At 40.2% G+C, this 16,734-nt stretch overlaps 1 protein-coding gene across 4 annotated transcripts in view; it reads right to left on the reverse strand.

Moving 5' to 3' along the window:
* The window catches only part of fzr1.L (fizzy/cell division cycle 20 related 1 L homeolog), a 132,290-nt gene that overhangs the window by 63,419 nt on the left and 52,137 nt on the right, over nt 1-16,734 (reverse strand). For all 4 annotated transcript variants that reach the window (XM_041564116.1, XM_041564138.1, XM_041564174.1 and 1 more), the window contains 1 exon segment: nt 9,703-9,766. In XM_041564116.1, the coding sequence (XP_041420050.1) occupies nt 9,703-9,766 (64 nt within the window).

The following is a 16,734-nucleotide window of genomic DNA, read 5'->3' on the forward strand; positions in this document are numbered from 1 at the left end:
ATATTATTTCATGCACATATTCTAAAATTAAGTAATTTATTTCAGTCTGTGGCATTTGCCAACAAACAAAAAGCATACATATATACCATAATATTGTTACTGTTTTGTAGTCTCCATAGACTGTTTGCAAATGCAAGGGGTCTGACTGGTAAAATGGGAGAGGTGCTGGAGGGAAAATATGATGTCGTTGGTGTGGCCGAAACTAGGCTGAATGAGTTGCATGACTGGGCAGTTGAAGGACCAATAACGTCATTTTTTATTCACAATAAAAAAAAATTAATATACATTTCTTACCCCCAATATGCTGCTGTTTGAGCAAGACATTCGAAAAAACAAACTGGCGCTGTCCCACGGCGTCCCGCCATCTTCTATCTTCATCTTTCTTTCTCTCCCCTATGTGCGCGCAGCTGTGTGCCTCTTTCCGGGTCTTCGTGATGTCACTTCAGGAGGTGATGTCACGTAGCAACCAAGTACTCCAGCTTGAATACTTTTCAGCATGCACTTTCATGTAGCCCCCCCCCTCCGTGTACCTCTCACTGCCGTTCCATCGGCCTGCTTTCAACTTTCCTCGCCCTCCTCCACTCACTGCCGTTCTATCACTCTCCTTCACTCAGCCTTTTCTTTTACTGTGCGTCCACTTTCAATGCAGCCCCCCCCTCCGTGTACCTCTCACTGCCTTTCCATTGCCCTGCATTCAACTTTCCTCCCCCACCTCCATGCTCCTCTCTGTGCCGTTCCATCACTGTCCTTCACCCAGCCTTTTCTCTTACTATGCGTCTGCTTTCAATGCAGCCTCTCTCCCCCCTCCCCGTACCTCTCACCCCCCTCACTGCTGTTCCATCACCCTGCTTTCAACTTTCCTCCCCCTCCTTCCGTGTTCCTCTACCCGTCGCTGATCTCACTCTGCCTTTCACTACCCTCAGCGACTCGTCATACAAATATACAAAAATTAAAAAAAACACACAGCAAGAAGAGGGAGAATTTGAGCACTGGTTGCCGGCTGCACTGCTCTGAAGCGCTTCTGACTTCCGGGTTCCTGCCGGAAGTCCTTGTCTGGGGTGCGCACGTACTTCAATAGGGAAGGATTGGTCGCCACATCGCCGTTTTTCTAAAGTCAGTTCAAACCATGGAGGCGAGTTTTTACTGGGGACTTTTCAGGCAAAAGGAGGGTGAATAATGAATATCTATTAGGTCATGGGTATTATATGCAGGCTATAATTTTTATTTTTTTAATTAAAAAAAACGATGCTACTAGTCCTTTAATATCAACGGCTATACTTTGTTTCGGAGGGACAGAGCCAATAGAAAAGGAGGAGGAGTATGTCTGCCCACACCTGCCCATGAAATAGCCTTTGAGTCAATTGTCCAATTACTTTTGAGCCCCTGAAATGAATTGATTGCGTTAAAAAATCCTCACATTTTTATACAATCTTTTTGTTCAACCCACTGAATTAAAGCTGAAAGTCTGCAGTTCAACTGCATCTGGGTTGTGTCACTTAAAATTCATTGTGGTAATGTACAGAACAAAAATTGTTGAACAAAAAAAGTTGTCTGTCTAAAAATTAATGGACCTAAATGTATAAAGGAGGAGGTTATGTGAGAAAATGAGGGGGCAGAAGTCTTATGGGTGGCGTTCTTCACCAATTCTAAAGAGTCCAGCAAATTAATTGTAGGGGTATGCTATACACCCCTAATGTAAGTGAGGAGGAGGAAACTCCTGATGCAAATAGAAAAGGCTGCTAGTTTTGGTAAAGTAATGATAATGGGGATTTTAATTACCCAAGTTTATAAACTTATTGCATAACAATTTTATGGCACAGGTTGTTGAGGAGCCAACTAGAAAAAAATGCTATTCTGGATCTAATGATCTCAAATGACCAAGAACTTATAGCAAATGTGCAAGTCATCGAACCCCTGGGTAATAGTGACCACAATGGTATATCATTTAATGTCTGCTGCAAAAAACAAATGTACACTGGGAAACAAAAAACATGAATTTCAGAAAAGCTAATTTTAGTGCCTTGAGGGCTGCCATTTAGAGCACTGATTGTGGCATTATGTTTTCATCTAAAAACATAGAAATGGTTATGATTTAAAATTATATTAAATGTTCTCAATTTATTGCCTTAAGGAGTAAATCAACCTATGTGGCTTAATATAGAAGTAAAGAAGTTAATAGGAAAGAAGAGAAAGGCATTTAAAAAAAACTACAAGTCTGTTGGGACAGAATATTTAATAATCATAAACACTATAATAAATGCTGTAAAACTGCAATCCGGAAAGGCAAAGAAAGGAAATAAAGATTGCATAGCGGTGGAGGCTAAGACTAACCCAAAAAGTTTTTTAAGTATAATAGTAAAAAGATGTGAGTTAAGAGTTTTGCTCCTTTATATAATGGTACCAGTATGGTTGTAACAGATACATAACAGGTAAATGTGCTAAATCAGTTATTTTCTTCAGTGTATACAATAGAGGAGTCTAGGTTCCCATGCTCACTTCATAGCTGCACTGATGGCTCAGCTCAATCTAGTCAGTGGCTGACTTAGGATATGATTCATAAAGCGTTAATAAAAAATAATGTAAACAAGGTTCCAGGGCCTGATGGCATACATCAAGAGAGCTTAGTTCAGTTTTAGACGAGCTACTATTTCTGATTTTCTCAGATTCTCTTTCATCTGGTATGGTACCTCTGGATTGGAGAAAAGCTGATGTCATTCCAATATTTAAAAAGGATTATGATCTCAGCCTGGCAATTATAGGCCAGTAAATTTGACATCTGTGGTGGGCAAATTATTTGAAGGCTTGTTAAGGGATCACATTCAAAATGTTGTCCTAGTGAATGGCATTATGAGCAGCAATCAGCATGGCTTTATGAAGGATAGGTCATGACAGACAAATATGATTGCTTTTTATGATGAGGAAAGTAAGATGCTGGACAGTGGGGGGCAGTAGATGTGATCTATTTGGATTTTGCCAAAGCGTTTTGATACCATGCCCCACAGGCGACAGCAGGAAGGAGGAGACTGAAAAGAGTCAATTAGTTTGTCATGTCTCCAGAGAAGAGCAACTTAACCCCAGACTTCCCGCACAGACAAGTAGGGCCATACAAGTAAATAGGTTATATATAGAATTAAAAGGTTGAACTTGATGGATGCGTGTCTTTTTCAACCAAACTTACTATGCTACTATGAATACAAGCCTAGTGCAATAAATAACTTAATAAATAATAAATAACCTATACATGCTTTATAGGTTTAAGTGTGTATAACATTGTGATTTTGTGAGTGGGACACAATTCAGACAAGTACCTACGTGCTTTGCTTTAAAAAGATTCCTCACTGCACTGGCGGCTTTAGCGAGTCAGAGAAGCCCCCTACCCCTTAGGCAACGAGCCAAGGGGGGTTCACGTTAAGTCCTGCGACTTCCTCCCTCTGTGACCTCGTGGTAGTGCGACGCCCACGCACTTCCTGCACCGGCTCTGTGATCAGGACCTGCCATCTCTGCATCAGGACTTACCAGGACCCCCCCCCCTTCACCTAGTGGCCCTTTTTTATCACTAATACATACATGTATTTAGATATACACAGTAGACTTATTGCTAGTTTTATTATTAGTCGTCGTTTTTCTTTGATTCTCTGGCTTTTTTTTTTTTTTTCAGACATGTACACCCTTACATACAAATATAAACACATTTATACACTTTTTAGCGCTGTACACATGCATACACTAACACACACTTATAGGGGTTTTTTCACTTATTTTTTAACACATTTAAATACAAAATTTTAATGCATTTAAATACTTAATTTTAATACATTTTAAATTTAAATACAATGGAGGCGCTACTGATCTGACCAGTCAATTAATGCACATTCCCTGATGCCCTGTCTGAGTAATTCAATAAATATGCAAGTGCATGTATTTTAAAAACAGGGTTTTTTTTATTACAAATTTATGATAATAAAATTGATAAGCCACCATACCACGTCAAGGTAAACCCCAAGCGGTGGTCCCTAACTTGTTTATCTCTGGTCATAGTATAAAAGGTCTTTTACCTCTCTACTTAATAGAGGAGTAACTTAATGTAAATATCTCCTGAGCCTTGGTTTCAACATGTTGGCTAAATCCTCCCCCACCACCTGCTTATGCGGCTTTTAAGAGGGAGAGACTGCCCAAACCAATGCCCATTTTAGAAAAAATGTGATAGTGGAAAAAAATTAAAGGCAAGGTGAAATGATGCTTATAGTTACGTGTGTGTGTGTGTAGGGGTGTGTGTGTAGGTAGGAGTGTGTAGGTAGGTGTGTGTGTATAGATGTAAGCAAGAAATGAAAAGGAAAGCTATATGAGGAGTGTGATAGGTGTAATTTGTTATTAATAGGTGTAATTAGTGTCTCGTGAGCGTTGGTTTCAAACTGGGCTGGATCCAAGGCACAGGACATATTTACTCTAAGTAATGCTATTAAGCAGAGAAGTAAAAGACATTTTATACTATGACCAGAAGTAAACAAGGTAGGGACCACCGTTTGGGGTTTACCTTGACGTGGTATGGTGGCTTATTAATTTTATGATCACAACTTTTTAACCAAAAAACCCTGTTTTTAAAATACATACACTTGCATATTTATTGAATTACTCAGACAGGGCATCAGGGAATGTGCATTGATTGCCTGGCCGGATCAGTAGCCTTAGGTGTCATAAAAACTACCGCCTTTAGCGTAGCTTTGCAGTATGGTCGTTTCGAGTAGAAAGATATCATTACCTATTTTGGATGTGTACTTTCCAAATATATATGGTTTTGGGGGTCTTTCTGCTGTTATTCTGCACTATTTTTATTTGGGGTCCGCACATGCCAGCTGCTTTGGTATATCTATGCATATTGGGCATCAAACTGTTCAGTAGACGCTTGGTATCAATATTTAGGGTGGTTTACAATTGTACGCAAGAAATTGGGAGATATATGCGGCCAATTGCAATTTTTCTAGGCGATTTTCAGAAATGTAAAAAAAACACTGCTTTTAGCGTTGCTTTGCAGTATAGTAGTTTGGAGTAGAAAGAAAATTACCTATTTTGGATTCGTCAGAATGTATAGTTTCCAAAAACATATGGTTTTGTGAGTCTCTGTGCTGTTGGGTGGTCTTGTGGCACATAATACGCAGTCACAAATCTTTATTCACAGAAAGCAAATCGGCATAATATTTTTAGGCGATTTTCAGAAATGTCAAAAACCGCTGCATTTAGCTTAGCTTTGCAGCATGGTAGTTTTGAGTAGAAAGACAATTACCTATTTTTGATTTGTCAGAATGTGTACTTTACAAAAATATATGGTTTTCGGGGGTCTTTGTGCAGCTTGGTCCTTTGGAGTAAAAAGACATGTATACCCAATTTGGATTCTGGGGAATTTTGAAGTACCTGAAATGAAATGGGGGGGGGGTCTTGATCTTGGGTCCCCTATATGCCTCGTGCTTCGGTAAACCCATACATATTTGGCATCAAACTGTTCAAGGGATCCCAGGCTTTCATATTTGGGGTGAGTTATCTTGATACCGAATAGTATGTAGGAAATACGATGCTGCCGGATGGAAATTTTGAGGCGATTTTTGGAAATTTCACCAAAATCACCAAATTTTGGAAAGGTTTGCAGCTTGGTCTTTTGGAGTAGAAAGACATGTGTACCCAATTTGGATTCGGGGGGAATGTGTATTTTCCACAAATATATGGTTTTCTGGGGTGAACACACTTTTTTTACCTTTGCCCCCCCCCCCCCCAACGATGTAAATGTGATGATTTTGCAGTACCTGAAATGACAGATCATATGGGGGAGTCTTCATTTTGGGGCCCCTATATGCCACGTGCTTAGGTAAACCTATACATATTGAGCATCAAACTATTCAGAGGACCCGAGGCTTTCATATTTGAGGTGATTTGTCTTGATACCTAATAGTATGCAGGAAAAACGATGCTGCAGGGTGGAAGTTTTGAGGTGATTTTTGGAAATGTCACCAAAATCGCCAAATTTAGGAAAGGTTTGCGGCTTGGTGCTTTGGAGTAGAAAGACATGCAAACCTAATTTGGATTCGGAGGAATGTGTACTTTCCGAAAATACTGTATATGGTTTTCTGGGGTGAACGTACTTTTTTCTACCTTTGCCCCCCAAAACTATGCATGCTGTGCATGCGATGAACTTGAATGAAAAAGTTGCCTATTTCATTCAATTGTGTATGTGTCTGCCCCGGGAAATTTTAAGATAGAAAGTGCTCGCTCCGTGGTGCTCACTGGAAGAATCCCGGGTCAATGCAATTTTCTTCTGATAGGAGCACCGGCCGCGGATTCACTAACTTCACCTAACTTTTGGCACCCCCAAGTTAAAAGACCTTCCCTTCTTCTTTAACAGAAATCAGACATAATCCAAATGCTATCCCCTTAAAACAGATTTAATACACCATAGTTAACTTGGAAAGTGTCAGCCTCTGGAACTTGTGAGCATGCACAATATCATGCTGCCTCTAACAGACTTGCTTTCCAAACTCTTGTGATGCTTACGAGACATTCAGCCTGGAGAAATTTAACCTCTACCTAGAATTTGAGGGAGGCTGCCGTGGGAACAAAGCATTAACAAGCATCAATAAGTTCTTCTGTGGTAGAGAGTATGTTTCTTGTAATAGAAATCAATTACAAACTTCACAGAAATCAATTAAAAACTTCACTACACTATAAGAAACATAAACATGAGACACGGGAGTATTAGCTAAGCAGCAACATCAATCTGGAGCCGCATACTCCCGAATCTCAGTACTCGCATACAAGCTAATGTGTGACAGGGAAGGAAAGTTGTAAGTAATCAGTCCACCTTTATTTCCACATGCCTACTGAAAGGGGAGGAAGGGGGAGCTGCAGAGGAAGAGCAGGTTACTGTGAAACACGGAGCTTTTAAACTTAGCAAACTACGATGCTGGCTGCAAGGGGTGGGTGCTAGCTCCAGGGGGGGAGCTGGCTCTAGGGGGTGCTGGCTGGGGGGGGGTTTTGCTGGCTGCAGAGGGGGGGACGGGTTCCGGGGGGGGGGGTTTGCTGGCTGCAGAGGGGGGGGTGCTGGCTCGGGGAGAGAAGGAGTTTCTTCATAAATCTAAGGCAAAGCATCGAAGAAGCTTTGAAGCCACTGAGCTACCGATGCTTAATGGTCTCTCGTCCGTTACCCACAGATCAACCTGGCTACACCCCATATTGTGCTGTGTAACTGGGGCAATGACACACTGGGCACTTTTTAACCTACAGCATAATGAACATTTGAACAAGCCGTTTATACCCATATCAGATTCCCATGGTTTAGTTTCCCTTTAATTTTCAATATGCCAGTGACACTGATGGTTCTACCTGTGTACTAGTTGTGCTGTGTATTCTGTACTCCTCTGGCCTCCAGATCAGGTTTCCCCTCCATAGCAAAGCTCATAAACTGCCTGATTAACCCCTAATCTCTGGGCATCATTAACCATTCACTTGCTGAAAACACTTTCCCTGGAGAGTCAGTCTGTGTGTCCATTGTGCAATTTGACACAAAATTTAATTTTTTTAGTTAGTTAATTTTTATTTCTGCCTCTTCCCTTAACCCTTTGCCTGCCAAGAACGTACGCCGTACAGGCAGGCAAGGGCTTTAACTGCCAAGCACGTACCCCGTACGTGCTTGCAGTTATAAGTGCTGTAGTCTGCATCTGCGAATTTAGCCGCCTCTGCAGAACTTTAGCAGCATTGACAGTCCCCTGGGCAACGAGGCTAGGGGGCTGTCATGTCAGTCCTGCGACAGGGTTGTCGCAGGCCCGACCTAAAAGAGGCAGACGCATCGGATCTTGCGTTTGCCTTGCTGCACCGCTTCCTCCTCTTACTTCATGCTCCTGCGACGCCCACGCACTTCCTGCTCGCCATCTCTGCAGACAGAGTCTTCAGGACTCCTGCAGCCATCAGATCGCCCAGGAACGGTAAGTGGTCTTTATTTTACACACTTACATACATTTATACACTCTTACACACATTTTTTAGCAAAAACATTTTTTTTTTGCATTTTTTATTTTACACTTATATGCACTTATATACACACTTACACACTGTCACAACATTTTTGGAAGTGTACACACATTTAATTTTTTTTACTTTTTCATTCTACCAATTTGTGTTTTTCCCCCCCTAAAAACTGTTTATTTTGGCAGCATGACTATTGGATAATCTATTTTGGCCACTAATTACGCTGTTATTATTGTTCCTTATGTATCTTTAGTATAGTTTTGCTGTTTGGTGGTTTGGTATACAAAGATGTATTTTACCTTGTTTGATCCGTCAGAATATGTACTTTCCAAAAATATATGGTTTTCTGGGGATATTTTTAGTTTGTGAGTCTTATGGCACATAACACAGTCGGGGCTCTGTTTTCAGCAGCTGAGTTGGTCAGAGTGAAAATTCATATGCACGTCTTTAATTTGGGGTCTTTACATACTATGCATATTGGGCATCAAACTATTCAGTAGACCTCAGACGTCCATATTTATGGTGATTTTTCTTTGTTCGTAAAACATTGTGTGAGATAAATGCGGCAAACTGCAACATTTTTAGGAGATATTCTGAAATGTCGGAAAAACCCTCTACGTTTAGAAAAGCTTTGCAGTTTGGTAGTTTGGTGTAGAAAGACATCTTTGTCTTTGTTGGATTTGTGTACTTTCCAAAAATATGTGATTTTGGGGGGGCTTTGTGCTGTTAGGAGGGTCTTGTGGCACTCAATGCATAGTCTCTGGTCTTTGTTCATAGAATGCGAATCGGCAGCGGAGAAAATTCATATGCACTATTTTTATTTGGGGTCCGTACATGCCAGCTGCTTTAGTATATATATGCATATTGGGCAACAAACTGTTCGGTAGACTCTTGTCGTTAATATTTATGGTGTTTTCCAGTTGTATGTAAGAAATTGGGTGAAATAAATGCAGCCAATTGCAATATTTTTAGGTGATTTTCAGAAATGTCTGTTGTTGATATACAACTTCAAGATATGCCCAGTAGTTGTAGTGCAATCCCAATTGAAAGGCTGCAGGGTACACACACCCATTACACACAAGGTAAGTCAGTGTTAAGTAGTGCTTACTACAACTTCAGGTAACACATACTACTCCTAATTTTATTGCATAGACCTAGATGCACACTTGGGGTATGGGTCTTCAAAGGAGCAAGCAACACCAATAGTGTCAGAGTAAAGGTGGTCAGTGGCGTAACTATAGAGGAAGCAGACCCAGCGGGGGGGGGGAGAACAAGGGGGCAGGGACTCAGTAGAATATTTACCAGTCACTCTGTCTGTACTTGACTGGGAGAATGTGCAAACATGACAGCCTTACTTTCCTCAAACGGAGCTTCCAGAGTAACAGTTGGTGTGAGGATGCTATTCAGCATGGAGGAGGGTGGGACTTTGCTAGTTGCTAAATGACATCATAGCTAGTGAGAAGCCACTCCCATTCAGCAGTAGCTTGAACAGTCTCTCAGAGAAAGCACCCTCATTGCATGTAGTAAAATGTCATTTTACAAAAAAAGTAAGCATTTCCGCTAAAGAAATATATTTGGAGATATTATTTTCACCTCAACTATCCATTAGGAGATTTTGATTTTCGCGATAGATCCCCTTTAAGGCTTAAAACAAGAATAAAACATATTATATTGTATATTTTCTCCACTTACCTTTGCCACTGTCTGCCGTGGCATCCTTGGCTTTTCTGTTCTGACTGGGGGATTTTTCATTCTCCTGCAACAGAAATGAGAGTAGAACACCCAAATATTATATGCAGAACATAGTTTTACATCGGGTTGAACAAGTCCATCAAGTTCATCCCCTCCAAATGAAACCCAGAATCCATACACCCCCCCTCTGTACCCTCACATAAATTATATATACCCATATCTATACTAACTATAGAATTTAGTATCATAATAGCCTTTGATATTGTCTGTCCAAGAAATCATCCAAACCACTCTTAAAAGCATTAACAGAATCAGCCATCACAACACCACCCAGCAGGGCATTCCAGAACTACCTATGTTGCTTCAAATGAATGTTTCTTTCTTCTAGTCCACGGCTGTCCAACAGGCGGTCCGCTTGTGTGGCCCCCCACACTGCTGCGTGTCTGCTTACCATGTGTAAATTTTAAAATGTATCACTACAGATATTAACTGGCCCCTGTATTGTTTAAACTTCAAATTCAGACTTTAATCCCTTGTTGGTCACACATGTAATCCCATTTACATTGTTCATACTTGTGACACCTCTATTGTTCACTTCCTAAAGCCCTGCACTGTTCACACCCGAGACCCAGACTGAAACTGCCCACATTGTTTACACTCATACAAACTGCTTAAGGGGCAACAGCCCTGTGTCACTGTATGTAGTACATCTTAGAGTGGTCCTGATAGTTTCCCGGTCTCCTGGTTTGTTCTGCTGGTCCAATGCTCCCTGCCTTGTGCTTTGTCCAATGCTCCCTGCCCTCTGACTGCCGTGCGATCTGCCCTGCCCAATGCTCTGCCTGGGCTTCCGTGCGATCTGCCCTGCCCAATGCTCTGCCTGGGCGTGCCGTGCGATCTGCCCTGCCCAATGCTCTGCCTGGACGTGACAACTTTTTTCACATGATTGACATCCCTGCAGTGAGCACCGACCATTTAGTTTTTTGGTGTGCTACCACAAAACGTGGACATGGTCTTGTGGTAACATGGGTGTGGTTTAAAAACTGAGTGGCTAAAACTGGCTTCCATTATCGGCCCTCGACCATGTAGTCCAGAAAAATACTGGCCCTTGGTATAACAGAAGTTAGACATCACTGCTCCAGTCTGGGGGTGGCCTCAGGTGCGGCCCCCTGCTATATGTCTTTAATGTCCTCTAATATACTTGTAAAGTGTAATCATGTCCCCTCGGAAGCACCTTTTTCCCCCTAGAGAAAACAACCCCAACCTTGTCTACTGTCATAATGTAAATCTTCCATGCATGTAACCAGTTAAGTTGCATGTCTCTGCACTCTCTCCAGCTCATTTATTGCCATAAGGACTGGAGCCCAAAACTACACTGCATACCACATGTGAGGCCTTAGCAGGGACCTATAAAGAGGACTAATTATGTTTTCATCCCTTAAGTTTTTGCAAGACAGTTCTTGATTTGCTTTAGTGGCCACAGAATGACAGTGCCTGGAATTAGACAATTTTTCCACAAAAAACATAGATCCTTCTCAGTTAAAGGGGACCTGTCACCTGTAAAAATTATTATAAAATCCCATTTTATCACATTTGTAAAGCAAAATAAACTTTAATTACACTGTATACATTTGAATAGTGATCTTCAATCTGGGAATTCATAATTATAGCAAGCAGGCAGGAGACATTTTGTGAACACTGTTATTAAGGCAAGCCTTGCATCAGCTCAAAATCTTGTTTGTGCACAAGAATGGGGGAACCTTATGTCCACCCCCCTGCACTTACTACAAAATTAAATGGTAAAGAGAGAGGGCGACTGTGGGGAGAGCAGAAACATCTAGGAAGTGCTTAGGAGGGGCAGGCAATATTTGATTGACAGCTGAGATTTTTTAAATGAATTTACAACAGCTATGAATGCTTTAATTAGAAAATAAATTTGGATATCATGTTTAATTTGAAAATGACTTTTTGTTATATAGATCTTTATGTCTGGATGACAGGTCCACTTTAAGGAAATTCCCAACACTTAGTGTATAACTTGCATCTATCATAGGGATGCACCAACTCCAGGATTCGGTTCTGGATTCAGCCAGGATTCTGTCTTTTTCAGACAAATTTGGACGAATCTAATCCTAATTTGTACATGCAAATTAAGGGGGGGTTGTGACTTTTTTGTCACAAAACAAGGAAGTAAAAAAGTTTTCCCCTTACCACACCTAATTTGTATATGCAAATTAAGATTGGATTGGTATTCGGCCGAATCTTTCACAAAGGATTAGGGGGATCGGCTGAATACAAAATAGTGGTTGCGGTGCATCCCTAATTTATCAACACTGAACCTCATTTTCCAGATTGCTGCCCATTTTTCCAACTTAGTCGCATCATTCTGCAAAGTGACTGCACAATTTTGTATCATCAGCAAAAATAGAAACAGTACTTTCAATGCCTTCCTCCAGGTCATTAATAAACAAGTTGAAAAGCAAAGGACCAAGTACAGAGCCCTGCGGAACTCCGCTAATAACACTGGTCCCATTAGAAGATGTTCCATTTACCACCACTCTGTAATCTTTTAATCTGTTCTCTATCCAGGTACAAACACTATGTTCCAGGCAAACATTCCTTTATTTAAGGAATGTGGCACTGTATAAAATGGTTTAGCAAATTCTAAGTAGATAACATCCACTGCCATTCCAGAATCAAGGTCCCTGCTCACCTTCTCATAAAAAGAAATCAAAGGGATGCTGTCATGGGAAAACAATTTTTCAAATCAGTTAATAGTGCTGCTCCAGCAGAATTCTGCACTGAAATCAATTTTTCAAAAGAGCAAACAGATTTTTTTAGATTCAGTTTTGTAATCAGACATGGGGCTAGACATATTGCCAGTTTCCCATCTGCCCCTAGTCATGTGACTTGTGCTCTGATAAACTTCAGTCACTTTACTGCTGTACTGCAATTTGGAGTGATATCACCCCCTCCCTCCCCCCCACCCCCAGCAGCCTAATAAAAGAACAATGGGAAGGTAACCAGATATCGGCTCCCTAACATGAGATAACAGCTGCCTGGTAGATCTAAGAACAACACTCAATAGTAAAAGCCAAGTCCCACTGAGTTACATTAAAGGGATACGTCATGGGAAAAAAAAATGTTTCAACATGAATCAGTTAATAGTGCTGCTCCAGCAGAATTCTGCACTGAAATCCATTTCTCAAAAGAGCAAACAGATTTTTTTATATTAAATTTTGAAATCTGACATGGGGTTAGACATTTTGTCAATTTCCCAGCTGCCCCTGGTCATGTGACTTGTGCCTGCACTTTAAGAGAGAAATGCTTTGTGGCAGGCTGCTGTTTTTCCTTCTCAATGTAACTGAATGTGTCTCATTGAGACATGGGTTTTTACTATTGAGTGCTGTTCTTAGATCTACCAGGCAGCTGTTATCTTGTGTTAGGGAGCTGTTAACTGGTTACCTTCCATTGTTATTTTGTTTGGCTGATGGGGGGGAATGGGGGGGTGATAGCACTCCAACTTGCAGTACAGCAGTAAAGAGTGATTGAAGTTTATCAGAGCACAAGTGACATGACTTGGGGCAGCTGGGAAATTGACAATATGTCTAGCCCCATGTCAGATTTCAAAATTGAATATAATTATTTGCTCTTTTGAGAAATGGATTTCAGTGCAGAATTCTGCTGGAGCAGCACTATTAACTGATTCATTTTTAAACATTTTTTTTTTCCCATGACAGTATCCCTTTAATTCTGCTGGAGCAGTACTATTAACTGATTTATTTTGAGAAAAAAAAAATTTCCCATGCCAGTATCCCTTTAAGTAGGAGAAATAACAGCCTGCCAGAAAGTAGTTCCATGCTAAAGTGCAGGCACAATTCAGATGACTGGGGCAGCTGGGAAACTGACAATATGTCTAGTCGCATATCAGATTTCAAAATTGAATATAAAAAAAATCTGTTTACTCTTTTGAGAATTGGATTCCAGTGCAGAAGTAGCACTATTAACTGATGCGTTTTGAAAAAAACATTTTCCCATGACAGCATCCCTTTAAGTAAGTCTGGCAAGATCTATTACCCATAAAGCCATGCTGGCACAAACACATAGTATTATGATTTGCTATGAAGTCCAGTATCTTATCCTTTATTAACCCTTTGAAAAGCTTTCCTACCATTGATCTCAGACTAACAGTCATATAGTTTTGAGTCTGAGAATGTGGTCCCTTTTTGAAAAGCAGTACCACATTAGCAATTCGTCCGTCTCTCGGCACAATGCCAGACCTCAATGAATTCTAAAAAATTAAGTAATGAGGTTTGGCAATCACAGAGCTAAGCTTGCTAAGTACCCTGGGATAAATATCATCTGGCCCCAGACCTTTTTTTATCTTTACATGTTCCAGTCCCTTAAATTTCTTCATGTGGGAACCATGCATTATTAATTGTATTACTAAAATTGGGACTATTAAAAAGGAAACCTTCATTAACTGGTTCCATCATTTGTGTATTCAGACGAAAACGAACAGTTCAGAATATCCGATATTTTTTTTTTACTATTTACATATTTAAAAAATTATTTTGGATTATTTTTACTGCTTGCTGCAATACCCTTTTCCATATCGATTTTAGCTTTTTTGCATGATTTATTGGCCTCCTTGTACTTTATAAATGTCTTGGCTGTTTCAGCTAACTTGAAAGCCTTAAAAGCACGTCTTTCTTACCCACCTCAACACCAACAATTCTATTGAACCAAAAAGGTTTTGATTAGATTAAAATTAAATCCTTAATTTTTTAAATACATAGATGAGTAGTGTCAGATATGTAACAGTGGGTAGCTATTTTGGACAAAAAAAGTATTAACTGTATTCTCTTAATGAGACACTGGCTCTAAGACAACACATAGGGCACATTCTCTACTGGTGAGGAAATGCCAAACCCACTCTTGTAACTTTTTAGGTGAAGTGCTCATCATCAGTTTTAAAGGGAACAGTGTACCCCATTTATCAACACTGCTTTAATTAATAGGGCTTATGCTGTACATACTTTCTGCGTTGTACATACGTTCTGCCTTCTAACATAAATGGTTTTGGAACACACACACACACACACTACTAAACAGGGAAAAATCTAAAAGTCCCATTTTACTTGTTTCATACAAGCACAATTATAACAAATCAGCAGTCCAGTGAAAAGTCCTCTTTATAAACAGTCCCTATTCTCAGCTACAGCCTGTTAGTCTTTGAGATAACGGGAATGTCTTAGTGGACTGTTGATTTGACTGCGCATGTATGACTCAAAAGTAAAATTTGTTGACTTTTAATTTCAGATTTTGACCTGTTTAGTGTACACCATTTACCAATTAAAATAAGCAAAAGGTACATTCAGTACAATCTCTGAATTTTGAAAAAAAGGGGTATAGTTATAATTAAGCCCAGTGTATTTTCATTGTGGGTGGCTAAATACATAGCTACTTTCAGCAGCATTTTGTGTGCAGTCTCTGGACCCCTATGTCTTTGGTTGTTCTGGGGATTGCCCACATATCTAGTAGCTGCACAGCAGCCTATTGTGCAGAGTTACTAGAGCGCTCATGATTTCCAGCATGTAAGACTTGCATAGGTAATAGCAGCAGTGTAAAAATCAGCTAATGATGTTTTATAGCAGATGAACACAAGGCAATTTTAAGAGTTTTGTAGCGTCGCTCCCTTCATTAACTTACTGGATATGGCCTCTCGAAACTCTATGCAACCTATTACTGCTCAAAAATGCACTGCTCAGTGCATACCCACTGCATGAAACTGAACTAGGAATTTCAGGCTATTTAAATTCAAGGAAAGGTTCATGGCGATTACTCCGAATTGGACTCTTGAAGGTTTTGTCCCCTAAAATAAAAACTTGCCAAGTACACTACACTTTAAACAAACAAATGCACAAGGGAGGGCCAATACATACTACAGTGGACAGATACTGGAGAGATGGAGAGATGATACTGGATGTCCGTGAAGTAAATACACTGCGCCTGCTTCAGGCTCATCTAATGCATAATGCATCCAAATGCATTTTTAAAGGTGTGGTTGGTGCTACATGCAGGCTCAATAAGTTAGACCATGATGTGTGGCAGTTTATAGTGTTAAAGGAATTGTTCAGTGTAAAAATAAAAACTGGGTAAATAGATAGGCTGTGCAAAATAAAAAGTGTTTCTAATATAGTTAGTTAGGCAAAAATGTAATGTATAAAGGCTGGAGTGATTTGATGTATAACATGTCAGTCAGAACACTACTTCCTGCTTTTCAGCTCTCTTAGTTTACACTGACTGGTTACCCAGGCTACCAGGCAGTAACCAATCAGAGACTTGAGGGGGTACCACATGGGTCATATCTTTTGCTTTTGAATTTGAGCTGAATGCTAAAGATCAATTGCAAACTCACTGAACAGAAATGTACCATGTGGCCCCCCTTCAAGTCGCTAACTAGCTCAGAGTTATAGAGCTGAAAAGCAGGAAGTTGGATTCTGGCTGTTTTATTAGACATCTGTTCACTCCAGCCTTTATATATTACATTTTTGGCTAACTAACTATATTAGAAACATTTTTTATTTTGCACAGCCTATTTACAGTGATTTTATTTTCACACTGAACTGTTCCTTTAAGGGAAAAAAAAGTGATCTGTGTGCGCATCTCTGTGGGTTTCCTCCTACATTTTAAAAACATATCACAATAACTGGTTCCTAATAAAAGCAAGTAGCCATTTTCTCTTTTTTTTTCCCTTTCTTGTTAATGTTGTGTTTTTATTTAGTTGTGAAAAGTGTGCTTTTTTTCTTCACAACATTCAACATCATGTGGTAACAAGGATGAGGAATGTCTGGATGAACCATAAAGTGCTTTACATGTGGTTAGGATACATCATCTAACATGCAATTTTGTTTTTAGGATATTGTGTTGCGGTCACTGCCAAAATTATGAAACCAATGTGGAATCTAGGAAAACTGGAGAACATACAAATAGGGCCCTACAAGAACTGCCTACGGGTTCTTACCAGGGTGG

This window comes from Xenopus laevis, chromosome 1L (assembly GCF_017654675.1).
Source record: "Xenopus laevis strain J_2021 chromosome 1L, Xenopus_laevis_v10.1, whole genome shotgun sequence".
Lineage (NCBI taxonomy): Eukaryota > Metazoa > Chordata > Amphibia > Anura > Pipidae > Xenopus > Xenopus laevis.